This window comes from Gobio gobio (assembly GCF_949357685.1).
Source record: "Gobio gobio genome assembly, chromosome: 3".
NCBI lineage: Eukaryota > Metazoa > Chordata > Actinopteri > Cypriniformes > Gobionidae > Gobio > Gobio gobio.
Window position 1 is genome coordinate 57836952 of NC_137099.1, and position 27500 is coordinate 57864451.

General features: G+C 42.1%; 2 protein-coding genes across 3 annotated transcripts; both read left to right on the top strand.

Annotated features, from left to right (window-relative positions):
* Positions 1–1017: 1017 nt before the first annotated feature.
* On the top strand, positions 1018–11889 carry LOC307123025 (B-cell receptor CD22). The gene is made up of 10 exons (XM_079811396.1): positions 1018–1147; positions 1426–1480; positions 3278–3601; positions 8245–8508; positions 8716–8967; positions 9045–9308; positions 9403–9499; positions 9580–9634; positions 9722–9793; positions 10714–11889. Exons 1-10 carry the CDS (start codon positions 1145–1147, stop codon positions 10780–10782), a joined length of 1455 nt encoding a protein of 484 aa, XP_079667522.1. The 5' UTR covers positions 1018–1144; the 3' UTR covers positions 10783–11889.
* Positions 11890–12738: 849 nt separating this feature from the next.
* On the top strand, positions 12739–16706 carry LOC307123058 (pregnancy-specific beta-1-glycoprotein 5-like). Of its 2 annotated transcripts, XM_079811447.1 has the most exons (9): positions 12739–12843; positions 14115–14158; positions 14455–14796; positions 14873–15118; positions 15195–15455; positions 15550–15652; positions 15733–15784; positions 15872–15943; positions 16020–16706. In XM_079811447.1, the coding sequence occupies exons 2-9, from the start codon at positions 14116–14118 to the stop codon at positions 16089–16091; spliced, it is 1191 nt and encodes a 396-aa protein (XP_079667573.1). In that variant the 5' UTR covers positions 12739–12843; position 14115; the 3' UTR covers positions 16092–16706. The 2 variants fall into 2 exon arrangements, with proteins under 2 accessions (XP_079667573.1, XP_079667572.1); XM_079811446.1 differs by having other exon boundaries at positions 15733–15943; positions 16020–16151.
* The last annotated feature ends 10794 nt before the right edge of the window (positions 16707–27500 follow it).

Consider the following 27500-nt stretch of genomic DNA (forward strand, 5'->3'; position numbering starts at 1 on the left):
GTGTCTTCAGAGCTAATAATGGGTGTCTTCAGAGCTAATAATGGGCGTCTTCAGAGCTAATAATGGGTGTCTTCAGAGCTAATAATGGGCGTCTTCAGAGCTAATAATGGGCGTCTTCAGAGCTAATAATGGGCATCTTCAGAGCTAATAATGGGTGTCTTCAGAGCTAATAATGGGCGTCTTCAGAGCTAATAATGGGCATCTTCAGAGCTAATAATTGGTGTCTTTAGAGCTAATAATGGGTGTCTTCAGAGCTAATAATGGGCGTCTTTAGAGCTAATAATGGGCGTCTTTAGAGCTAATAATGGGTGTCTTCAGAGCTAATAATGGGTGTCTTCAGAGCTAATAATGGGCGTCTTCAGAGCTAATAATGGGCGTCTTCAGAGCTAATAATGGGTGTCTTCAGAGCTAATAATGGGCGTCTTCAGAGCTAATAATGGGCATCTTCACAGCTAATAATGGGTGTCTTCAGAGCTAATAATGGGTGTCTTCAGAGCTAATAATGGGCGTCTTCAGAGCTAATAATGGGTGTCTTCAGAGCTAATAATGGGCGTCTTCAGAGCTAATAATGGGCGTCTTCAGAGCTAATAATGGGCATCTTCAGAGCTAATAATGGGTGTCTTCAGAGCTAATAATGGGCGTCTTCAGAGCTAATAATGGGCATCTTCAGAGCTAATAATTGGTGTCTTTAGAGCTAAAAATGGGTGTCTTCAGAGCTAATAATGGGCGTCTTTAGAGCTAATAATGGGCGTCTTCAGAGCTAATAATGGGCGTTCTGACGCCATTTACCAGCAGTGCTGACAGCAGTTTTTTATAACAACTTGTGGTTTTAAGGGGAAGAGGACATAAGCTAATAATATTTTATGGTCTTCAGAGCTAATAATTGGCGTCTTCAGAACAAATAATGGGCGTCTTCAGAGCTAATAATGGGCGTCTTCAGAGCTAATAATGGGCGTCTTCAGAGCTAATAATGGGCGTTCTGACGCCATTTACCAGCAGTGCTGACAGCAGTTTTTTATAACAACTTGTGGTTTTAAGGGGAAGAGGACATAAGCTACAGTATTTTTAGTCTATGGCTAGCTTCTCTAGAACGTTTGACTACTTCAGGCTGTTTTGATCGTAATCCTTAGAAGACTTCAGCATCATGGTAATATATTTAATTTGTTGAAATGACTGAAATGGTTTTTTTTGACAGTTATCTAAACTCACTAAAGTCACTCTACACTGTGTTTGAGCACGAGGCGGACAGTAAGAGCAGGCAATGAAGGTCATGCAATGGCTGGACACGTGCTTTAAGTAAAGGGTTTCTGCTAAATGTTAAGAAATAGTGACAGATTATTAATTTATACGGGTGATATTGCTGTGAGGACAGATCAGATATCTTAAAGATGCCATGGAGGTCGTGCTAAATCTCATGTCTTGCAGGTTTGTCCAGCTGTACTGCTTCAATCCTTCGTCTGGATGTCTCTGATGGCAACAGGTAATGATATCTGTGTTGTAGTAACTCAATGAACACCAGTTGATGCTCGTAGTGTGTTATGAACTAGTCTCCATTAAAGGGGCATTCACACGGACAGCAATCTGCAGTGACAGAGTGACCAGAAGTCAGTCATTTTCACGAGTTTGCCTTCTGAAGTGACATGAGAAACAGCAATGAATGCTCTGTTAGCATTTATTATACTTCTTTTATAACATAAGAAACCAAATATAGTGTCATCCATGAATGTTTTGAATATTACCTTTGTTAACCCTCTGGTGCTACTCACGTTGTGATCAAAAAATACAGAATTTTATTTTATTTAAATGAAATGTTTTAAAAATATATTTTTATAGGGATGTACAATAATTGGCCACCATATCGATATCGGCCGATATATGTTCTTTTTTTAATGTTGTTGTTATCTGCCCGATATATTAAAGCTGATCAGTAATGTATTATTTCCTTATCGGCCAATATATCGGTTATCGGCTTTCAAATATAAGGAATTATCGGTTATCATATCGACCAAAATTTCCTTTTTGTTTTTGTAATAACTAATTTCAAAAAATTATAGAAAATGTTGGCCTTAGATTTATCGGCCAATATATTGGTTATCGGCTTTCAAATATAAAGAATTATCGGTATCGACCAAAATTTCATAATGGCGCATCCCTAATATTTTAGTTCGATAATGCTTTTCATTTAATATTTTGCAAATTTTGGGAATTTTATGGTAGGTTACTAAATTATATTTTTTTGAACTTGAATGCTTTGGAGCAAAGACTTCAGTTTTGTCTCTTTTTAAAGACGAGACACTTGGGAGATTATGGTTGAAGTGGTAAAAATGTAAGTAAACTAAAAAAAGTTATAGAATTTAAGTTTATTATTATGAAATATGCACAAAAATAAAAATTTTATATGAAATATATATTTTCCAAGATATATTTTACTCTAAACAAGTTCTCCAAATTTGAGGTTTATATCTCAAAAAATTAGCCTCATACATTTCATTTGTACAGAGAGTCTGGTCACTCTCCATTGACAAGCGTTTACTTCCTTGTAGGCGGGTACTCTGTTGATGTTTAAAACTATTGGATCTGCCAATCGCCTTAGCCAACTCCTTCACCACTAACGGAGATAGTGGTGAGTCCACTTGTAAAATTCAACTTTTCCTGAACCCTGTGGGGAGGGGCCACAACATTATGGCCACCAACAAAACTCAGCAAAGATGGTTCTTGCTCCGGCTTTAACTTCTAAATATTTGTCAGCGTTGCCACAACGGCGCCATAACTGAACTACAACTCAAACTAGCGCACAACATCAACGTCATCGTTCTCAGCCACTCCCTCTGTTCGCTGATTGGACCGGTTCAAATTTGACCGGAGAAAACCAGCGAATATACCGCAAACCCAGACGTACTGAAAGTAAATGGACATTGAGCGGAAGTACGTAGGAGGGCGGAGCCAGGCTATCAAAAAATAATCGTTTCATCTCCCATTTATTTCCAATCCAGACTTTTTTGATTGTGAACAAAACAAGCCTGACTATTTTTTCAGGATCATTTAACCTTTTCGAATCATATACATGATTGTTGTGTGTGTGTTCACATAGCAAGTGCCACACCAAGTTTCGTACCATTCCGATGAAGTAAAAAACAAAACAAAACATTTTTAGGTCCAAAATTTACGAATAGGACCAAGGTAGTGAAACCAAAAATGAACCATAATTTCAATAAAGATTATTATTATTGTATACATATGCAACTGAAATGCGAGCATGCATTTGTGTGTATTCCAGGTGTGCAGTATGACGTTACTCATATTATCAGCAGTATGTGTGTTGTTCGGCAGTCGACAGTGTACATACCCTGCAAATACGATCATCCTCAACATGAGCAGGGGATTGCAGTGCAATGGTTCCATCAGAAATCACCGGTGGAGGTCAGGGTTTCTCAAGACCCCGCGTTTAAAGGCCGCGTGGAGTTTCAGGCTGATGCAGGAAATTGCTCGCTGCTGCTGAGGGACGTGAGAAAGCGTGACGCTGGTAACTTCCGTGTTGTGCTCAGCACTGCCTCCGGGCGAAACTGGACGAACGCTCAGGGAATCCGTCTCGAAGTGACAGGTGAGTGGAGGCTTGAATAATAACGGGTGTGAATAAAGACCTTTTTCATTTTATTGTGCTAACTGTAATTGATTGGCTACTTTAATCATATAAGATGGTAAGTAACTTGAATATTGTAGTGTTTATTCAATAATTTTTTCGTGCACATTAATTAAAAAAATCATGTGGCCTCGATCAAATGATCAGACTTTCATTGCACATTTATACAGACAGTATTCAATACGCAGCTGTGTGAACAGGACATTTCGAGACTCACACACCTGTAAGTAAATGTGGTTGTCAAACCCAAAAATGGACAGTGTGAACATAGCCCGTCTCTACATTTTCTGGACTTTTAACCACATTCCTGCAAAACCTGGGCTGTGTGAATGGATCAGGACAGGCAGGGAACTTTAGGGCGACCCTAGTGGTTGTGTCAGGGCAGGCAAGGAGCTCATAAGCTGGAGACAACACAGGACTGAGCTCTGGGGCAGGAGTAAGCTCTGGGGTGGACTCATGGGCTGGAGTGGGCTCTGGAGCAGACTCATTGACAGGGGAGAGCAGTGTGTGGCCCAAACACACAAAATGGCAACTGCCATTACAGGAGGGGCAGTCACTGGGGGCCCCTCAGACTTGATACCATCGCAGATATGCCAGTGGTGTGTCCTCCAAACTGGAAGCCAGTCTCAAATGCCTACAGACTGATGGTAGGGTTAGTAAAGAGGCTCTGGTGTGGGGGCCAAGTCATGAAGAGGCACTGGTGTGGTGACCATGATGGGTGAAGACTCTGGCGTGGTGTCCATGACTGCTGGAGATTCTGGCGTGGCGGCCATGTCCTAAAGAGGCTCTGGTGTGGTGCCCAAGTCGTGAAGAGGCACTGGTGTGGTGACCATGATGGGTGAAGACTCTGGCGTGGTGTCCATGACTGCTGGAGATTCTGGTGTGGCGGCCATGTCGTGAAGAGGCTCTGGCGTGGCGGCCATGATGACTGGGGAGTCCTCCGCCACTCAGCTGCAGCAAAATGTCTCAAATGCCTACAGACTGATGGTAGCATCAGATGCAGCGCTCATGATGGCCAGAAACACTGATGTGGTATCCATGACGGCTGAAGACTCTGGCATGGTGTCCATGACTGCTGGAGGCTCTGGTGTGGCGGCCATTTCGTGAAGAGGCTCTGGCATGTCAGGCATGTCGTAAAGAGGCTCTGGTGTGGCAGCCAAGTCGTGAAGAGGCTCTTGTGTGGCGGCCAGGTCGTAAAGAGGCTCTGGTGTGGCGGCCAGGTTGTGAAGAGGCTCTTGTGTGGCGGCCAAGTCATGAAGAGGCTCTGGTGTGGTGGCCAGGTCGTAAAGAGGCTCTGGTGTGGCAGCCAAGTCGTGAAGAGGCTCTTGTGTGGCGGCCAAGTCGTGAAGAGGCTCTGGTGTGGCAGCCAAGTCGTGAAGAGGCTCTGGTGTGGCGGCCAGGTTGTGAAGAGGCTCTGGTGTGGCGGCCAGTTCGTGAACAGGCTCTGGTGTGGTGACCATGATGGGTGAAGACCCTGGCGTGGTGTCCATGACTGCTGGAGACTCTGGTGTGGCGGCCATGTTGTGAAGAGGCTCTGGTGTGGCGGCCAGGTCGTGAAGAGGCACTGGTGTGGTGATCATGTCGTAAAGAGGCTCTGGTGTGGCGGCCAAGTCGTGAAGAGGCTCTTGTGTGGCAGCCAAGTCGTGAAGAGGCTCTTGTGTGGCAGCCAAGTCGTGAAGAGGCTCTTGTGTGGCAGCCAAGTCGTGAAGAGGCTCTTGTGTGGCGGCCAAGTCGTGAAGAGGCTCTGGTGTGGCAGCCAAGTCGTGAAGAGGCTCTGGTGTGGCAGCCAAGTCGTGAAGAGGCTCTGGTGTGGCGGCCAGGTCGTGAAGAGGCACTGGTGTGGTGACCATGTCATAAAGAGGCTCTGGTGTGGCAGCCAAGTCGTGAAGAGGCTCTTGTGTGGCGGCCAAGTCGTGAAGAGGCTCTGGTGTGGCGGCAAGGTCGTGAAGAGGCTCTGGTGTGGCGGCCAGGTCGTGAAGAGGCTCTGGCATGGTGGCCATGATGGGTGAAGTCTCTGGCGTGGTGTCCATAACAGCTGGAGACTCTGGTGTGGCGGCCATGTTGTGAAGAGAATCTGGTGTGGCGGCCAAGTCATGAAGAGGCTCTGGCGTGGTGGCCATGATGGGTGAAGTCTCTGGCGTGGTGTCCATAACAGCTGGAGACTCTGGTGTGGCGGCCATGTTGTGAAGATGCTCTGGTGTGGCGGCCAAGTCGTGAAGATGTTTTGGTGTGGTGACCATAATGACAGGGGAGTCCTCCGCCACTAAGCTGCAGCTGCAGCGTCAGATCAATATACAATTCCAGAGTCCAATTAGGGTCATGCAGTGGCATGAATGAACTGAGTGGCTCATATAGCCAAAAGTGGAAGTGATCATCCAATGAGTCCAGGCAGTGGGTTGTGGGAAGTGTAGTTCATTGTGGGAAAGCCAAAGAGACATGAGGAGAGCCCTCTAGTGGGAATCAAGGGCACTCCGGCTGGTGTATGTAGCAATATTATGTGCTATTTTATTACATTTTAGGGCTTGTTTTAATTATTTTAATGAGACCAATAAGACTGTAACTACAATTCTTTATTATACAAATGTGACCCGTTACAGCAACCAGGGACACAAGTCGGCAGCACAAGTTACGAGCAAAATGAGAATGAAGCGTTTTTTTTCAAAATTGGTGATTTTCGCTTTTTTGCCGAATCTGTTAGTTGAGATCATGAAGAAGCCTCTCCATGTTTGAGATAGCAGTATTGGTATATTTAAAAGCATACACTTTGAGTTTGAAATCGCCTTGTTTTTAGGAGATTCTAGCATGCAGCAGAGGCGTGTTTCTCTTTTGTTATTGTCCCGCCCTCTAAGGGAAGCGTGGCTCAGTGTTGCCAAGTCCGCTGTTTTTCATGTCCGCGGGTTGAAGCGACCCCAATTATGTGATATTTAGCCCCGGGAATGTGAATTTTAGTAGGCAACCATGCCAAAAAAAACACATATTTTACCCCCATTTTTACAGGAGAAGCCCCCCTGAAACACGATTGGGCTTGTTTTGGGCTAGTTTTGAGTAGCAATTGTGCAGGTTTTGTTGTGAAAACCTGGCAACCCTGGTGGCTGATACACGAGCAGCGAGCAACGAGCAGCTGATACGAAGTGCAAACCTCCTAGATAACACAATGTCTGAAGCAGTAAAGAACCAACACGATCATCTTTCCCTTGTGCAGAAAGAGAGGGCTGAGTACAATGACATGACTGAAAATAAACATACATACAGGTCCTTGAAAGTGCTTGAATTTATATTGTGCAAGAAGTTTTCTGGAAGAAATTCCATATTATTCTCTCCGGTCCGATAATGTCGCCAACACTTCGTGGAGGTACTTTGTGTTGTACATTGCCATGATGTTCAAGCGCACAAAACCACTACGGTACCTCAGCGTTTCACAGACACACCGTGAAATATTGCAAAAATAGACTGGTTACATGAGCCTAAGCTCTTTTCAATAAAATCCATGCAAAAGTTATCAAATCATTTTAGAATACAGTATAGGATGTACCAAATATTCTTCAGTTTTATGCAAAACAGAAATATGACAAATAGAATATCAGACCTCTGTCATATGGCCAAAAGTAAAGTCCTTGAAAGGTTCTTGAATTTGAAGTTAACCAAGCTGTGGCAACGCTGTATTAACAACTATCCAAACTGTTTTAGACATAAAAGAGCCTTTGTAGGCCTATGTTACCCTTAAATGTCAGAGAAAAGAACAGAATCAGAGATTTTTTTTTCTTATAGAAAATTGTACTTTGCATATTGTACTATAAAAACACATAATTATAGTTGATTTTAGTTTATCATAGTTGATCATGACGGTTATCACAGAATCCTGTTAAAAAGTCCCAATGCTACACAATGAAATCAATTCACCAAGTTTTATGTAGAAAACCAGCATAAAACAAATAAAAAGGTTTTATAAAAAGATAAAACTCACATATTTCAGCCTCTAAATAATTTTTAGTCAAAAAAGATAAATTACTGACATTTACAATGCACATTATCCTTTATTATTAATAGTATGCGGTCCGATTGTAACCATGCAGCTTTACAGGGGGTTTGGCTTATCTAAATGAGATGTAAATGAGCCCTATTGTCACTCCCAGCAGGTGAGAACAAACTCTTTAGAGGCAAATTTCTCCCTGTTAAGCTTTTTTGAGTGCCTACTTTCAAATGGCCACAACTTCTCCAAATATTATCACTGGAAAGCTTGGAGACTACACTTTCAGAATCTGTAAATAACTCAAAATGCCCCAGAACCGACTTGTGTCCCTACCTTCCGTAACTGGTCACAAATGTGTCAGTGTCCTTAAAAGTGTCTACAACGTGTATAAAACTGATCTGAGATCAGGTAAAATCATAAAGACACTGGTTCATGGGTTCACAGTGATTATTGTCCACTAGTGCTGAACCATTACATTGAAAAACGTTTCAAAACAGTTATGACTTAACGAAGCCCGGTCTTTTACTAAAATCATGAGTTTGGCAATTTGATACACGTCCTGAATCACTGGCCCGAAACAAATGATTCACAAAGGTTTCAAAGCTTCATGAAGCGGTTTTTCTCTCTGGCCCAGATGCGGAGGTGGAGGTAAAAACCGAGTCTGACATTGTGACGGAGGGAGATTGGATTTGCTTTATCTGCGGTTCATGCATTCCCTCCATGACTGTACCAACCTACATCTGGAGGAAAGATGGGCATCTGTATAGTCAGCGCTATGGGGACAACGCGCTTGATCTGGAGTCTGTCGGGCTGGAGGACAGTGGCCAATATTTCTGCACCTTAAGTGGCCATGAGGGACTCAACTCCATATCTGTTGACATCACTGTTAGACCCGGATGTAAGTGAGCTGAGAACTTTATTTTGAAACCCCTCACATGTTCCTTAGAAAATGTAAAAATGTCTTTAAAATTAGACGTCAATAAAAGTTGTTAGAAGTGTGGTAGTGGCTCAGGAACAATGTTGCATAAAAACTCATTGAACTACATCCCAAAGTGTCTACATCGCTTGAGTTTTGCTGCGTTTTCACACTTGTTTGTATTTTCAGATCCTCCAAAGAGCGTCTCAGTGTCTGTCAGTGCATCTGAAATAGTGGAGGCAGATTCAGTGACTCTGAGCTGCAATAGTGATGCAAAACCACTGGCAGAAATCCGCTGGATTAAAGGAGAAATGACTGTAGGATCTGGAGGAGTCTACATCATCTCAGACCTCAGCTCTGATGACAGTGGAGAATACAAGTGCAGATCCAGAAATAAATATGGAGAGAAAGACTCTGATGCTGTGAAGATGAATGTCATGTGTGAGTTAATAACTGTGAGTCAGTGAATCATCTGGTTATAGTGAGTTATCCAATAATGTTATTTTTGTCTCTTTCAGACGCACCAAGAGATGTTGTGGTGACCCTTAATTCATCTGGAGTGATAGTGGAGGGAGATTCAGTGACTCTGAGCTGCAGCAGTGACTCAAACCCTCCTGCTCTGAACTTCAGCTGGTTTAAGGAGGATCAAACCTCAGCTGTTGGATCTGGACAGAGTTTCAGCATCTCCAGCTTTAGCTCCAGTTCCAGTGGACGCTTCTACTGTGAGGCTCAGAATAAATACGGATCTCAGAGATCAGCGTCTGTGTCTCTGTCTGTTGAAGGTGAGAATCTCAGTTTTGTAGGTCAGTGTCTGTATGTAGTGAGTGAAAGCGCTGGTCTCAGAAGAGTTTCTCTCTCTTTCTCTCGTCTGCACAGCTGAAGAAAGCGTCTGGTCTTCAGTCATAGTGGGAATCAGTGCAGCCGCTGTCATGACTGTGATACTGATGCTCGTCGTCTGGCTGTTGATCAGAAGGTGAGAGAGACTCTGTGTCTGGACCGTCATGAAGACTCAGAGTCGGTTTGTGTTCATGTTCATTTCTTCTTCTCTCACAGGAAACGAGTGACTCCATCAGAGCAAAACCCCAGAGGATCACAACGCCATAAAACAGTGTGGCAATCTTCTCATGCTTCTTCTCATGTGTGTCCTGTCAGTTATAAAGGGAGAATTAACTCTCTCATCATTGTGTGTCGTCAGGTTGAGTCTCCTGAGGACGCCTACATGACCCTTGAACCCAAGTCCAGATGTGCTGAATATGACACACTGGATGTGAGTTACTCTGCTGTTGTTGTGAAGGTGTAACATGAGATCTTATTTGTGATGCACACTGTAAAAAAAATCCCCGTAAAATGTACGGTAAAAAAACGGCAGCTGTGGTTGCCAGAACTTTACCGTAAAAAATACGGCAGTAACGTTTTAGGTTTTTAGGGACAGCACCATATAATTTAAAAGTTTATAATGCAATAATTACGGTTAAAAAAAGGTTTTATTTTACAGTACAGAACCGTATAATTTAAAGGTTTATATTGTAATGATTATGTTTACACAGTAAACAATTTACGGTAAAAAAACACATTTCATTAACTGAAATAATGTTAAATTACCAACCTATTGAAATACTAATATCTGTTATGTACCTTTGAAATATTCGGATCACAGTGGTGATCATGTGATGAATCAAAGCTAATCACAAGCAGCTTTTAAGAGGACAGTACTAAAAGAAGAGCTCAGTGTCATTCACACAAACACTAAACACCATCATGGTAAAACACATTAAACTTTGCATTAAAAAAATGCAATAAACATTAATTTAACAACATCAGATGTAACATAAAACCCTAATGTACATAAGTGATTAGAAAAAAACAAAGAAGAAACATGGTTATTGCAATGAAAATACATCGAAGGCGAAGTGTCACGCAGGGAATTCTGGGAATGTCAATTTACGGGTTTTTCACTGTAAATTACACAATGACTTGTTCTCTTTCACTTCCAAAAACTGTAAATTTAACAGTATTTTACTGTAAAATTAAATGAAATGTAAGGTTAGATCTATTAGTTATTCACCGTATATAGTACAGAAACTTTCTGTTAACCGATTAACTGTTTTTCACCGTAGCATTTTTACAGTAAAATACCGTTAAAATCACAGTCATTTTTTACAGTGCACATGTTCATTTCTTCTCTAGAATATGAAGAGATCCTGTGACACAGACGGTCCTGAAGATCAGGATTCTACATATAACATGGACAATTGAAGTCGTCATATCATGTCTTTTTTATGATTTACTTTCCCCCGTGAGATGCACTTATAACATTAGTAAGATTTCCACCCTCTCTCTGACAGTGGATATTTCCTTCTGTGCCTTTAAGAAATGCCACTTGGAATCTCTGTGACGTCACTAAGTTCAGAATGAGCCGATGTTAAAGATCAGTTTTAATCTGTTGTGCAGTGTATGATGGTCACATTTCTTTCTTTAATGATATAACAAAATTCTGATTCCCTCTCTATGATTATGTGTGTGCAGTTACACGTAGCTTCCTCTAGGTGGTGTGTCAGGCCGGTGAGGCTGTACAGGTGTGTGTGTGTGTGTGTGTGGAGTATTGATGCTGTCCAAGGTGCTGATCATTCACTCATCAACTGTTGTCAAACTGATTCTGTTACAAAATAAAAGAGAGGGGCACAAACATGTAGAACTCAAGATCTCAAGAAAGGGATAGTTCACCCAAAAATGAAAATGACCCCATGATTTACTCACCCTCACGCCATCCGAAGTGACTTTCTTCTTTCAGACGAACAATATCCTGGCTCTTCCAAGCTTTATAATGGCAGTGAATAGACCCCTTCACGGTTCACGTCACAGGAAACTGTGTGTTCGCCGTTCGCAGTTCTCATGTCGGGGTCAGAAAGTTCATTCCATCTCATTGACTTGTGTGTTAACCAGAGAATTTCTCGTCGAGAAAAAAATGCCTACTTGCGTCGTGAACTGTGAAAATCGCACCAGTTTTGGAGTCAAGTTTTTCAGGATTCCTGCAGGATCTCATCCGTTAAAATAATAGACGACATCTGTGGCTGCAAGCTATTGAACGGGCTGGTGTGTGTTAATGATGTCACGCAGGTGGTGGAGTAATGACTGTTTGAGATCGAATTTATGCTAGATTTTTTGCTATAAATTATGGACATGGTATCTGAGGAGTAATTCTCTTTTTTCTCCGTTATTTTGTTTTATTTCGAGATTCAATCATAAGCTTGTTCTTACTAGGGCACGTAGGCTATGTACATGTGCACTGTTCAAAAAAGGTGCTTTAAATCTCTTGACAAACCAAATGACATATGTATGTATTTGAAATAAATATATGATCGTATTGAATGTCAGCTTGCTTATTTTGCTCAAGATAAGGATTTATTAAGTCCACTTGTCATGCAAACAAGAAACTATGCTTCTAACCACAGGTCGAGAGCTGTTGTTCTTTGCGAATATTCGTTCTTCGGGAAACACCCAATGTTGATAAAGACGGAACTTGCGACCATAAGTTCCCTGGGCAACTTGATAACACAGATCTATTAAAAGCAGAGTTATTGGAGTTGAGTTGGTGAAGAGATGCCGGAAGTATTGTTCAGGTATCCTCCAGTTGTGATTGACAGAATAAGACTAACAAGCTCTTTTCGTTCAGAACTTAATGTAATATGGCATTATCAGACGTTACACCTTCTGTGAGTCTTCTCAGTTCATCATAATATCCATTATCATCCTGGACTCAATATAGCTAAACATATTCACAATTGATTTTTTGGGCTTTTGACTGGATTTATGTGGCATATCTAGAATGATTTGTTATATGAGGGCGTTTAGATGAATATTTACTGAAGACGATCAACAGAAACTGTTATTCACGAAACTGTGTTGCATGAAAACTTGTACGAACGTGGCGATAACCACAGAAAGAAAAAGAGGAAGGAGCACAGAAGTGTTATCTTCTTTAGTGGGTGTCACATCCTTAGTTTCAGGAGTATTTCAGTGTCCTCTCATTTAGAGGAATCTATTGTGTGTTGTCAGTATTTGAATGAATGCATCGGGACATGTTTTTGTGTTTTTCTTTGAACTTGACACACGTCTTAAAAACAGTGGTGTTCATCTGTCCATCTAGCGTGTGTTTTTGTAGAATTTACACTAGTGTCATGTGACTGGAGGAGGAGCATTTTACATCCAGACTGAGGAAATGATGAGAGAGGAAGTCAAGCAAACTTTGAAATAAAGTTCTCACGGTCAAGCTCTCTCAGCTCTTGTGTTTTCTCCTGCAGGTTACAGTAAAGTCAGGTAGGACAGTTCTCTAAATATGTCTAATGGATTCATCCAGAGTTTCAGTGCAGACTGACAGATTGACTTCTTGCTGCCTGATCAATATCTGTCTGAAACCATGCAAAAACCCTTATCCCTCTATGGTACGCAATATGATATCAATGAGGAAAAAATTATTTGTGGTGTTTTTCCTGCTTAAAATTGGATACTATGACAATATCAATAACATTTTTCAAAAAATTGTTGTTTATTTATTTTTTAAAAGTTTGTTGCTTCAAGGCAACATTGTACCACAATGGACAAATTGATACATTTGACATTTTCATGTAAAAAAAAAGAAATATAATTATTGAAAACATCCATTTCTTTAACCAGACACTTGAACAAACACATTTATCCAGTTTTTAATGTAATACAAATTTCATATTTAATAAAAAGTAACATTTGAAATTCCGCTGTTGCTCTCAGATAACATTGTACCATCGTGGAACACAAGTATTACCAAACCATCAAATCAAGTTTTCATATCAAGCTATCATATCCATCTTCATCCTCATCTCCATCTTCACTCTCTCCCTGCTGGATTGTCACTATGACCCTCATCTTCCTCATCAAAGTACAACACCTCACCCTCATCAACTGCAGTTGTGTTTTATACCTTTTTTTGTGCAATAGTAAATGTGCAGATCATAATATGTGCAATTACAGTATGTAAATTACTATTCTTATAAGTGCATTACAAAATCATGCAAAAATGCTAATATATTTAGAGAATTCTAGCTCTTTTCCTTACAAATATAATATATTTGTATCCACCCTAGTATGTCTGGCATGGCCTTATGCGATTCCATTATGGTACAATGTTGCCTTGAGGCAACACACAGTTTTTTGCTATTTACTCTAAAACATTTGATGATAAATAATGTAAAGTTCTTGAAAAAACTTCTTTACTTACTAGTGAAGGTGACTCATATTTTTTGTGGGTGATTAACTGGACACAAATTAGTGAAAAATGCACTTTTCATTGGAGAAAATATGGAGCCATGTGACCTGTGCACGTGCTGAAACAGGACACAAAATGGACCCCTGTGGGTCATGTGACAATTTTTTTGCACTTTCATTGATTAGTATTTGAGTTCTTCTTCCCTGAGACAGGTTTGACCAATAAATTGGTGTGTCATTTGATTAAAAATAAACTAAAATAGACTATGTTGCCTGGAGGCAACACCGTACCATAGAGGGTTATATGTCTTATGTGTGATTTTAATCATCTGCTTAATGTTTTCCAGAATGTTTGGTCTTTTCTCTCTGATTTCTCTGCTCGTGATTCCTGGTGAGTTTGAAGCAAACCCTTATTTTAAGTTATTGCACTGGAGGTTAGACGGTTAAACAACATGTAAAATGTCCACAATGCCCAACCTATATGTTGCTGTTGCTTTATTTTGTATTTGGATGTTTACAATAAATGTAAAGTAAAACTGAAGCTTTACTCTATTAAAGCACATCTTACTTCTGAAGTGCTTTTGTCATTTAAAGAAAAACATTGAAATAAAACCACAAATACACTGCATGGTTTAAGAGATGAATATGCATTTTAAAATCAGTGTTTGGCTGTTTTATATTTTGCAGGGATTTGCAGTCAGAAATGGAAGGTTCAGTACCAGAGTAGGAGTAAATGTGTCCTAAAGGGTTCAACAGCATCTTTATCAGGCACTTATAAACACCCAGATCATCTCACTGTGACTGAGATATTTTGGACCGTAAACCCAGTTAAAGGCGAAGAAAACATCAATCTGTTGAATCAACCAGATTACAGAGGCAGAGTTCAGACCTTCCAGAGCAATCAAACATTCTTTCTCAAACTCAGTAATGTGAGCCGTGAGGATGAAGGAATGTACTGCCTCAGAATCCTGACAAATGTAGAAAGGCAAAGATATCTGTTTCATCCTGGGATTGAGCTCAATGTCACAGGTACAGTCAAACTAATATTGCTCTGACAGATTTGACTCTGTTCTTTCATATAAATCAGTTTTGTCTGTGATTTCAGAGCTCAGAGTGGAGATTCCTGAAGAGGTCGTTGAGGAACATTCGCCTGTTTTAGTTTGTAGCACCACCTGTGACCTCTCGGAAAAAACATACCTCTGGTATAAAAACGGCAGGCCTTTATCAGAACCGCTCGAGAGGAATGAGCTGTTGCTGCAGTCGGTCAGCAGTGAAGATACGGGAAACTACAGCTGTGCAGCGAGAGATCAGGAACATCTGTCGTCTCCTGCCGTCACTCTCAGTGTCAGATGTACGTCACACACTTTCACCTGTTCATCTAAATTCAATCCTGACTGATCATTTTAACTTTTTTTTCTTTCCTGCAGATCCTCCAAAGAGCGTGTCAGTGTCGGTCAGTCGGTCTGTAATAGTGGAGGGAGATTCAGTGACTCTGAGCTGCAGCAGTGACTCAAACCCTCCTGCTCTGAACTTCAGCTGGTTTAAGGAGGATCAAACCTCAGCTGTTGGATCTGGACAGAGTTTCAGCATCTCCAGCTTTAACTCCAGTTCCAGTGGACGCTTCTACTGTGAGGCTCAGAATAAATACGGATCTCAGAGATCAGCGTCTGTGTCTCTGTCTGTTGAAGGTGAGAATCTCAGTTTTGTAGGTCAGTGTCTGTATGTAGTGAGTGAAAGCGCTGGTCTCAGAAGAGTTTCTCTCTCTTTCTCTCGTCTGCACAGCTGAAGAAAGCGTCTGGTCTTCAGTCACAGTCATAGTGGGAATCAGTGCAGCCGCTGTCATGACTGTAATACTGATGCTCGTCGTCTGGCTGTTGATCAGAAGGTGAGAGAGACTCTGTGTCTGGACCGTCATGAAGACTCAGAGTCGGTTTGTGTTCATGTTCATTTCTTCTTCTCTCACAGGAAACGAGCGACTCCATCAGAGCAAAACCCCAGAGGATCACAAGTGGCAACAGTGTGGCAATCTTCTCATGCTTCTTCTCATGTGTGTCCTGTCAGTTATAAAGGGAGAATTAACTCTCTCATCATTGTGTGTCGTCAGGTCGAGTCTTCTGCGGACACCTACATGACCCTTGACCCCAAGTCCAGATGTGCTGAATATGACACACTGGATGTGAGTTATTCTGCTGTTGTTGTGAAGGTGTAACATGAGATCTTATTTGTGATGCACATGTTCATTTCTTCTCTAGAATATGAAGAGATCCTGTGACGCAGACGACCCTGAAGATCAGGACGCCATTTATTATAACATGGACAAATGATTACTCCAAGTTGTCATATCCTCCTGGGACCCAGAAAAAAAAAGTTTTTTGAATTTAGTATTTTTTTTATGCCATTGCATTGTTTAGAGCATAAGAAACAAATGAAAAAAAAAAACATTTTTGAAAAATGATATTTTATTCATATGTTATGATATGTCCTCTGTAGTTGACACCAGGACTGAGTTGTTAAAAAAATTAAATGACATGAAATTGCATGTATAGGCAAAAACAATGGGATTTATTTTTAACTCATCAATCAATTTTTAGGTTTCAGGGTTTTTTTTAAACAAACTTTATTTAAAGATGATTCTGAACTATGTTATGAAAGATATAATGACATGCATTCATATACCATTTTACTTTATGAAATATGTGGGTAAAATGACAATAGTTGGATTTTCCCATTCAATACAATGTATCTATTCACTGCATCTAATTTGCATATTAATGTGTTCTTGGTGCAACATGTAATGAAAAAAGAAGTGTAATAATGGGAGGAAAAATTGGCAACATTTTCAAAATAATATCTAATATTTCATAGGAATATTGATATGTAATTTCTTTCCCTGTTCACTTGTTATGTCTCCAAAATGCCTGATAAACATGATTTAAATCCTGGTGTCCACTATAGTGGTCATTTATGAAATCAATGCCCTGTTCTGTAACAGAAAGTCATATTTTGATTAGAAACCCCATAACATTTTCCTGAGATGTTGATTTATAACAAACAATTTGAAAATTAATCAGATTTAAATTATAATTAAAAAATATGATCATATTTCCATAAGAGTGCTCAACATTAATGTCAGCCATTTTTAAAGACCAAGAAGAAGTTGTTGTCCTGGTGAAACCTCCAAACATTTGGTATCCCTGCAAAGCCCCGAATGTGCTCTTTACTGGACATCCAGACTGTGACATGTGACATGTATGATGTCAGAGAAATTCACTAAAATATAATGTCCACTACAGTGGACAAAAGTCTATTCTTGGGTCCCAGGAGGATATCATGTATTTTTTAATTAATATTTTTTGTTCCCCTTTAGATTCACTTATAACAGTCATTAGTAAGATTTCCACACTCTCTCTGACTTAACGGTTGATGTTTGTTTCTTTATTCATGGTAGTGAAGATGATTTGTTCTTCTTACTTGATCAACCTTAGTAAAGTCAGTTTACTGTTACTATGATTAAAGGTGCAGTGTGTGCTTTTTAGCGGCATCTAGTGGTGAGATTGTGAATTGCACCCCCCAACGCTCAACACCTCTCTTTTGGAGCACATAGAGAAGCTACAGTGGCCGACACAGTATCTGACACTATATGTCATCGGAGAGAGCAGAGAGCGACTAGCGCTCTGTAGAGCAGTTTATCCGTTTAGAGCTACTGTAGAAACGTGGCGGCGCAAAATGGCGATTTCACTGAGGAGACCCGCCGTGTATGTAGATAGAAATGCCTCTTTCTAAGGTAATAAAAACATAACAGTATATTAAGTAAGTTCTTTATACTCCACTGAAAATATAGTTATGTATATTATATTGCATTTCTGTCAATAGATCCACATGAATACAACACACACATCCTTTAAAGGCATAGTTCACCCCAAAAAAATAATTATGTCATAATTTAGTCACGTTCAAGTTGTTCCAAACCTGTATGAATTTCTTTGTTCTGCTGAACACAAAGGAAGATATTTGGAAGAATGTTTATAACTAAGCAGATCTCGGCAGCCATTGACTAACATAGTGGGGAAAAAATACTATGGTAGTCAATGGCTGCCGAGAACTGCTTGGTTACAAACATTCTTCCAAATATCTTCCTTTGTGTTCAGCAGAACAAAATAAATTCATACCGGTTTGGAACAACTTGAACGTGACTAAACGATGACATAATCTTATCTCAGAGACATAAACAGTTCAATTTTTGGGTGAACTGTCCCTTTATCCTCCTACTTTTAACATCTGAAGTGTTCATTGCTTTATTTGTAGAGTTACGCTTTTTATTCTTTTGGATGCTGGTATATGCTAAATGATTTGTATTAAAATGTAGTCTTTTGACTTTTGATTAATGTCTTTTATTCCTTTTTATGAATCTTATTAATATATTCTTTATGAATTCTAGTCATTGATAGCTATGTATTCATTTAATCATCATTCATTTTTATATTCCTTATGTTGCATTATTATTCTTTTACATGTTGTCTTTAATAATTTATATATTTTCTACTATGCTCTGATAGGTTTGATTATTTCCAAATGTAAGACCTTTGGTGTCTCTTCTGTGCTATAAGATCGAGTGGGTGTATTTACCATCATAATCTACGTAAGTGATGATGTATGTATATCCTTTGCCATTCCATCATGAACTACATTTCCCATAAACCTTTGCCAGGACTCATTATCTGATTACATCCACCTGACCGACAGCATATTAGGCAGGCAGGTGGTCATAATGTTTGGGCACATCTGTGTATATTTTTAAGGCAAGACACTACAAACAAAACCATTGTTATTTCATGCACCGGTCAATTTTGAGGGCTATTTTGCTTCAGACTAGTGGAAAGAAAACATCCAAAATACACATTTAAGAGTTTATTTCTATATCTATTTGCATATTCAGAGTTATATAACACATTAATACATTAATGCAGTTTTGTGTCGAGTCAGAAATCTCTCACATACACCAAACTTTACAGTTTTAATCCTAAATATCATAGACTATCTATCGCCAATAATTTTGAACATGGTTTTATCCAAAAGTTCAAATTACTCCATATTTTACATAATGCATCACGTTCAAGCATAACATTTCAGAACGCTTGTAAAAGCTAGTTACCCGAAAAATGATGTCAAAAAACACTGCTTTAGCATAATAACAGAGCTGCCAAATCTCACGCATTGGCTGTGAGACACGCATTCGAATGGTTTCACACGCCACACCCCTGATTTCTCACGCTGAAGTGTCAACCTGGTCGTCAAATGCCTGAAAGATGAGTTTATAGATCTACCAGTTACCAGCTACTCGTTATCGACTACGGTAGTTATGCTTTCAGTGAGGGGGTTCAAGATAAATGTGCAAATAAATACGGCGTAGTGCGACCAAAAGCTACATTCCGTTTTGGGGTCTGACGAGAACAAGTCTGTAATGAGCAAAGCGGTGCAGTGCGACGCTCAGCTCAATCTCACGGCCCAGGCGAACGCTCCGCTCAGGAACTGCGCGCTCACCAGTAAAACAACGTTCGCTCAAATCCAGTTCTGACATGAAATTTGCCTGTACTTGTTGTAGCTATTAAATGTAGCTATTTTGTTTAATATTTATGTTTAAATATTATAGTGCTATTTTAAATTTAATCTGAAAAGTGTATAGACAAAGTCAAAGATATGGGGTCAGAAATGATTTTGAATTTCTTTAAAGCCAAACAGACGGAGCGCAATAGAATAGGAACGCAATAATTCTGACTAAAATATACATATTTCTAAAATATTTGTTGTTGGACAGTAAATGTGCCATATGTGGAATTTTAAACCCACAAGTTAATATATTTTTATGAAAGTGACCATTATGGGGTAATCAAGTATTCTAATAGCCTATGCTTTTTAAAAATTATTAATTTCGTTTTTGGCCACCGTATAAACCCCCTTTTTGCACAATGTATTGCATAGCCTACATTACATTCACTGTATTTCAATATCAACATTGCTTTAAGGACATCAGTGGGCAGGATGTGAGATAAAATTATTAAAATGAGTACATATTCATTTTTTTCCAAATAGAAAAAGTTCGAAAAAAACGGGATATATATCTATATATATTATATACTGGGGTATATACCGTTTTATCACCATTCAGCCAAAAAAGTATTGGGTTTACAAAATCGAATGATTCTGACAGTTTTTGCCATTGAAATTACTGGGAAAAAAGTGTCCCAATAACCCTGAATTCACCCCATACTCTTTGAAATCATAATTACATTGCATTATGTTGCTTGAAACCCCAAATATTACAACATTCTTCATTAACAATTGTAAAACGATGTGTAAACGATGACAATTGTTCAGTTATTTGTAACAATGCCATTGTAAAAATGCTTTTTGATAGTAACTTAGTGTCACAGACACGTCAGGTTCCAACCTCCACCAATCACAACGCACGCCATCTCCTGAGTACTGATCACCATCACCTGCACCTCATCACGGCACTCATCACCAGCACTATAAAACACACACTCACACAGCACTCCATGTCCAGTCTCGTTCGCATATACTCTGTGCTATGCTTACCTCAAGGACTTCTCTTCGCATACTTACCTGTCTCCAGCGTGTCTCCTTCCCTTTGTGTTCCTCGTCTGCTGTGTGGGTGTGTTCCAGTCAGCTCCTCAGTTCTCCAGCGATCTCCAAGCTCCAACGTTCATCTATCTGCAAAGCAAAGGACAGTAACTATCTCTATCATATCCATTCAACGTCCATCTACAACCAGTTTACTCACCTGTGTTACTTCATCTGTTCTACTGTGGTCAAATAAACAACCATTACCTGTTACGTCTGTGTCTGCCTCCTGTGTACTGTAACAGAAGACCGGACCAAAACAGAAGACCCAGTATGAGCCAGCTGGATCCCTTTCAAGAACTGGTTGATGCGCTTCGGCGCACATTTCCTCCACCACCCACTCCAGTTACTGTCCCTTCACCTGCACCAGCGAATACCAGCAACTCTGTCAACAGTCCTCCTTCACTACCTCCGTATGCAAGTCCCATGGCCAAACCGGCGCCCTACTCAGGATCGGCGGAGGATTGCAGCGGATTCCTACTGCAATGCACACTGGTCCTGGAGATGCAGCCGCACCTGTACCCGAGCGACACATCTAAAATTGCTTTCATCATCTCTCAGCTCAGCGGCAAAGCATTGATGTGGGCCGATTCCATCTGGTCACAACAGGGCGCAGTAACGCAATCCTACTCAGCGTTTATTTCCCACTTCCGGGAAGTGTTTGGGAAACCGATCACAGATTCTTCTGCTGGTGAGAAACTTTATAATTTAAAACAAGGATCCATGTCTATTTACGATTATGCTTTGCAATTCAGAACGCTTGCAGCAGTCAGCGGATGGAATGAACAGGCATTGATAACGACGTATCGACCAGGATTAGAACCTCGGGTACGGCTGCATCTCGCTGCATGCGAGGACTCCATCGGCCTTGAGAAATTCATCCAGCTCTCCATTCGCTGTGCCACTCGCATGCAAGCGTGCATCCAAGAGCACCAGGACCAGTATTCCATCAACGTGCCCTTCCGCCGATCCGAACCCGTCAGCACCCCAGAACCAGCCCAAGAACCCATGGAAATAGAAAATTCCCGTTTGTCTTCTGAAGAACGCTGCCGTCGGCTGACCCTTCGTCTTTGTCTCTATTGTGGTGAACCTGGGCATGTCATTGCTGCATGCCCCACATGACCCCCGCGACCCATGGTGAGTGCTATTATTCCTGCTACTCATAAGATGAAACCACTCACCACTGTCGTCATCCTTACTGCCTCTAATGTCTTCCTTTCAGTGGTCGCGCTCCTCGACTCGGGGTCAGCCGGCAACTTCCTCTCCGGTGCCATCTGCCGCCAACTACACCTCAAGACCACTCCGTCTCCGACCATCTACAGGATCAGTTCCATAACCGGCAGACCCCTCAGTCGCAAGCGCGTCCGCACCGTGGCTGGACCAGTTCAACTACAAGTGGGTTTATTACACCGTGAAGAGGCTCATATGCTGGTTCTGGAGGATTCAACTGCTGACGTGGTTCTGGGGCGCCCCTGGTTGGAGCAGCACAACCCTACCATCTCCTGGAAGACGGGCGAAATCCTGCAGTGGGGCGACACTTGCTTCTCTCGCTGTTTGACGGAACTTCCTCTTCCACCATCGTCTCCGACTGATTTAACTCTTTGTGCCACATCCATCGAAAGTCCAGTTGAACAACGCTCAGTTGACGTCCCCAAGTGTTACGCCCCATTCAGAGATGTCTTCTGCCCGCAATGGGCTTCCAAGCTGCCTCCACACCGGCCATGGGACTGTGCCATCGACCTGCTTCCGGGTGAACCAGTACCAAGGGGTAAGATATACCCATTATCCATCCCGGAGGAGAAGGCCATGGAGGATTACATCAAGGAAGCCCTCGCCCAAGGTTACATCAGGCCGTCTACTTCCCCTGCTGCTTCCAGCTTCTTCTTTGAGGCAAAAAAGGACGGAGGCTTGCGGCCATGTATCGATTATCGTTCTTTCAATAAAATCACCATCAAGTTTCGATATCCCCTTCCTCTCGTCCCAGCGGCCCTGGAACATCTCCGTGGTGCCACTGTGTTTACCAAGCTGGACCTCCGCAGCGCTTACAAGCTCATCCGGATATGTGAGGGGGACGAGTGGAAGACTGCCTTTATTACCCCTACAGGACACTATGAGTATCTCGTCATGCCATATGGATTGGTAAACGCCCCCTCCGTATTCCAGGATTTCATCCATGAGGTGCTCCGGGAGTTTCTCCATCGATTCGTCCTAGTCTACATCGACGACATACTCATATACTCCCGGAGCCAGGCCGAACATCGCCAACACGTTGCGGAGGTCCTCAACCGTCTACGTCAGTTCCATCTGTTCCTCAAGGCCGAAAAGTGTTCTTTCCACCAATCTTCAGTTTTCTTTCCTGGGATACCACATTGATCACAGTGGCATCCGGATGGACGAGAGGAAGGTGGAATCCATCACCAACTGGCCAGAACCCACAGCCATCAAAGAACTCCAACGCTTCCTCGGATTCTCCAACTTCTACAGACGTTTCATTAAAGGTTACAGTTTGATCACTTATCCACTCACCAGTATGCTACGCAATAAGCCCAAGTCTCTGTCCTGGAGCCCGGCAGCCACCAACGCCTTTGAACAACTTAAGAAAGCCTTCACCACCGCTCCCTTACTCGTCCATCCAGATCCAGAAAAGCCTTTCATCGTGGAGGTGGATGCCTCCACAACTGGAGTGGGAGCGGTGTTGTCCCAGCAGCAGGGGACGCCTAGTAGACTCCATCCATGCGCCTTCTTCTCCCGCAAGCTCAGCCCGGCGGAAGTCAACTACTCCATCGGTGACAGGGAACTCCTTGCTGTTAAGCTTGCCTTGGAAGAGTGGAGGCATTGGCTGGAGGGAGCCAAACATGCGTTCCTGGTGCTAACGGATCACAAGAACTTAGAATATCTTCGATCAGCCAAAAGACTAAACCCAAGACAAGCCCGTTGGGCTATGTTTTTCTCCCGCTTCAATTATACCATCTCTTATCGCCCAGGTACAAAAAATATTAAGGCTGATGCTCTCTCCCGTCTTCATGCTCCTGATGAACAAACCGAAGAACCAGAACCCATTATTCCAAGTTCCCTCATCGTAAGTCCTATTACCTGGTCTGAAGAAACTATCCCCTCCTCCAATGCCTCCACGAACCCTCCGCCGGGCTGTCCACCAGGCTTGTTGTACATCCCACGGACACGACGCACTCCCACTATTCACTCGGCTCACACATCACTTGGTACTGGTCACCCGGGGGTCAATGAAACCCTCTCGTTGCTTAAAGAACGCTTCTGGTGGCCAGGGATGGCTTCGGATGTCAGAAGGTACGTGCAGGGCTGTAGGGAGTGTGCCATTTCCAAATCTCCTCGTCATCTGCCAGCTGGGAAACTCCTTCCTCTGCCCGTTCCAGAACGCCTATGGTCACACCTAGGAGTGGACTTCATCACTGACCTTCCGGCCTCAGACGGTAATACCACCATCCTAGTAGTTGTTGATCGTTTTTCTAAATCTTGCCGTCTGATCCCACTTCCAGGATTGCCTACTGCCATGGAGACAGCCGGAACACTATTCAACCAAGTTTTCAGATACTTCGGAGTACCAGAAGACATTGTCTCAGACCAAGGTCCCCAGTTCATATCCAGATTATGGAAATCGTTCTTCTCCCTCCTAGGTGTGGCCGTTAGCCTGACTTCGGGATATCATCCACAATCGAACGGGCAGACGGAAAGGAAGGTACAGGAAATTGGCCGCTTCCTACGTACCTTCTGCCATGACCACCAGGACTCTTGGAACCAGTTCCTGGGTTGGGCCGAGTACGCCCAAAACTCGCTGAAACAGTCAACCACAGGACTCACCCCATTCCAATGCGTACTCGGCTTCCAACCTCCACTGTTCCCCTGGGATGGGGAACCCTCCAACGTTCCAGCTGTGGACTACTGGTTCCGAGAGAGCGAGAGGGTCTGGAACTCAGCACACCATCAATTGCAACGGGCCCTGCGCAGAGGCAGGATGGTAGCCGACCTCCGACGGTCTGACACTCCTGTCTTCCAGCCTGGTCAGATGGTTTGGCTATCAACCAGAGACATCAGAATGTGTCTGCCTTGCAAAAAGCTGAGTCCCAGGTTCATTGGCCCATTCCCCATCATCAAGCAGGTTAATCCAGTCACCTACAAACTCTGTCTTCCACAAGGGTATCGTATACACCCCACTTTCCATGTGTCACTACTTAAAGCTCACCATCCCTCTGTTTCACCCACAGGACCTGACGTGGTTCCCGCCGAACCCCCCCTTCCACTCATCCTGGAGGACGGAACTGCCTACAAGGTTCATGAGATCTTGAACTCCCGACGTCGTGGTGGTCAGCTGGAATATCTTGTGGATTGGGAAGGATATGGTCCCGAGGAACGCTCCTGGGTCCCGAGGAACAACATCTTAGACCCCAGTTTACTCCAGACCTTTCACGACAGTCACCCTGAGAAACCGGCACCGCGGGGTAGAGGACGTCCACCACGGCGTCAGGGTTTTCGGCCCTCTGGAGCTGGCCGTGGAGGGGGGGTGGTACTGTCACAGACATGTCAGGTTCCAACCTCCACCAATCACAACGCACGTCATCTCCTGAGTACTGATCACCATCACCTGCACCTCATCACGGCACTCATCACCAGCACTATATAACACACACTAACACAGCACTCCATGTCCGGTCTCGTTCGCATATACTCTGTGCTATGCTTACCTCAAGGACTTCTCTTCGCATACTTGCCTGTCTCCAGCGTGTCTCCTTCCCTTTGTGTTCCTCGTCTGCTGTGTGGGTGTGTTCCAGTCAGCTCCTCAGTTCTCCAGCAATCTCCAAGCTCCAACGTTCATCTATCTGCAAAGCAAAGGACAGTAACTATCTCTATCATATCCATTCAACGTCCATCTACAACCAGTTTACTCACCTGTGTTACTTCATCTGTTCTACTGTGGTCAAATAAACAACCATTACCTGTTACGTCTGTGTCTGCCTCCTGTGTACTGTAACACTTAGCTATATTTTCAAAAGGGTAGCTTGAATGTAACAACTAGTTTAACTTTCAAGTAGCTTGTAAGTTAAAGTAGTTCTATTTAGACAAAATCATGCCTCTACATAGTGCTTTAAAATTGTGTCTTATAGATGCATTTTGTCTTATTAGACAAAGAAATCAACAACAAAAAAACAATACTACCCCATTCAAATACTGATGCAGAGAGAATGTTTTCTGTTGTGAACCACTGAAGTGTGTGTGTATATATATATATATATATATATATATATATATATATAAAGAGAGAGTGAGAGAATGTTTTCTGTGGTGAACCACTGAAGTGTACGGAGCCCCTAAAGGGACGTGGTGGTGGAAAAAAATTAGGATGGGAGGATATTTTTTTCCAAATCGTTTGCGTTCCCTCGCAAAACTTTTGCGTTCCCCCGAGAAACTTTGCGTTCCCTCGCAAAGATATTTGCGTTCCCCCGAGAAACTTTGCGTTCCCACGCAAAAGTTTTGCGTTCCCTCGCAAAGATATTTGCGTTCCCTCGCAAAAGTTTTGCGTTCCCTCACAAAGATATTTGCGTTACAACGCAAAACTTTGCGTTCCCTCCCAAAGATATTTGCGTTCCCTCGCAAAGATAGATGTCCCACGGGCCGTTTCAAACAGCTCAGTAGGCTACGTTAACAATATTGTATCCATTAATGGAGCGGTTAGAGTTATTTTGAACTTGGGCTTAAGTATAAATAATACAGTCAGTGCTTCGGAGTTCAGTAGTTGGCAATGTATACACAAATTTTAACTTCCCGGATCAATAACTCGTGAGCTAAAAACGTTCAAAACACAAATGACACCTTTAACGTAGACAACGAGCTGCAACATAATTTTCCTCAAAACGAGCCTTGATATATGAGAGACAAGTAAAAAGAGACCGTCTGCAAAGTGCAAAACCCGAAAGGCGTTACTAAAAAATAGGCAATAACAATCAATGCTCTCCTACTACAATATACTAATACAGTAGGCTGGCTATACAGTGTAATGCCATCAAAATTAGTAAGCAATTATCATACAAAAGCTATGGAACTTGCAACTACTGTATTTTAGCTGGGTACCAACATCATTTGTGTAAAGAATAGGCCTATGGCTATGTGCTATTACTTTTATTATTTTTATGTGCTATTGCCAAACTAAGCGTTGTAGTATAACCAGCAGGAGAGCGTGATGTGTGAACTGAATTTGGTGACAGTAGGCTACAGTACAGTAGCCTGGTTAAAACCAGACCATTCTCAGTAGTAACTAAATTTAAATAAAATTTTGTAAATCTAAATTTGCCGGAAGTTGTCTGGGTTTTCCCAGGCTAACAGTACAGTGCATTTCAGTGAAGTTTGCTGAACATTTTTCCTAATAAAATAATCCTAACAATTATGCAAAAGCAAATTTTATCAAACTAAGTGTTTTTATCAAACTAAGTGACCATTGATGTGTAAACTGAATTTGGAGACACAGTGTGTAACATTGAAGTTATGACTTGTAGTAGGCTATAAGCTTTTCGGGTTTTGCACTTTGCAGACAGTCCCTTCGGACCTGTCTCTCAGCCGCCTGCTCATATAGACCCAATTAATTTATATTATAAGGCTCGTTTTGAGGAAAAATAAGTTGCAGCTTGTTGTCTACGTTAAAGAGACATTGTGTTTTAACAACGTTTAGCTCACCGAACTCATTGAGCACTCGCCTAGGCTATAGCCTAAGTCCAAGTTCAAAATAACTCTAACCGCTCATTTAATGGATACAATATTGTTAACGTAGCCTACTGAGCTGTTTGAAACGGCCCGTGGGACATCTATCTTTGCGAGGGAACGCAAATATCTTTGCGAGGGAACGCAAAGTTTTGCGTGGGAACGCAAATATCTTTGCGAGGGAACGCAAAACTTTTGCGAGGGAACGCAAATATCTTTGCGAGGGAACGCAAAGTTTCTCGGGGGAAAGCAAATATCTTTGCGAGGGAACGCAAAGTTTCTCGGGGGAAAGCAAATATCTTTGCGAGGGAACGCAAAGTTTCTCGGGGGAAAGCAAATATCTTTGCGAGGGAACGCAAAGTTTC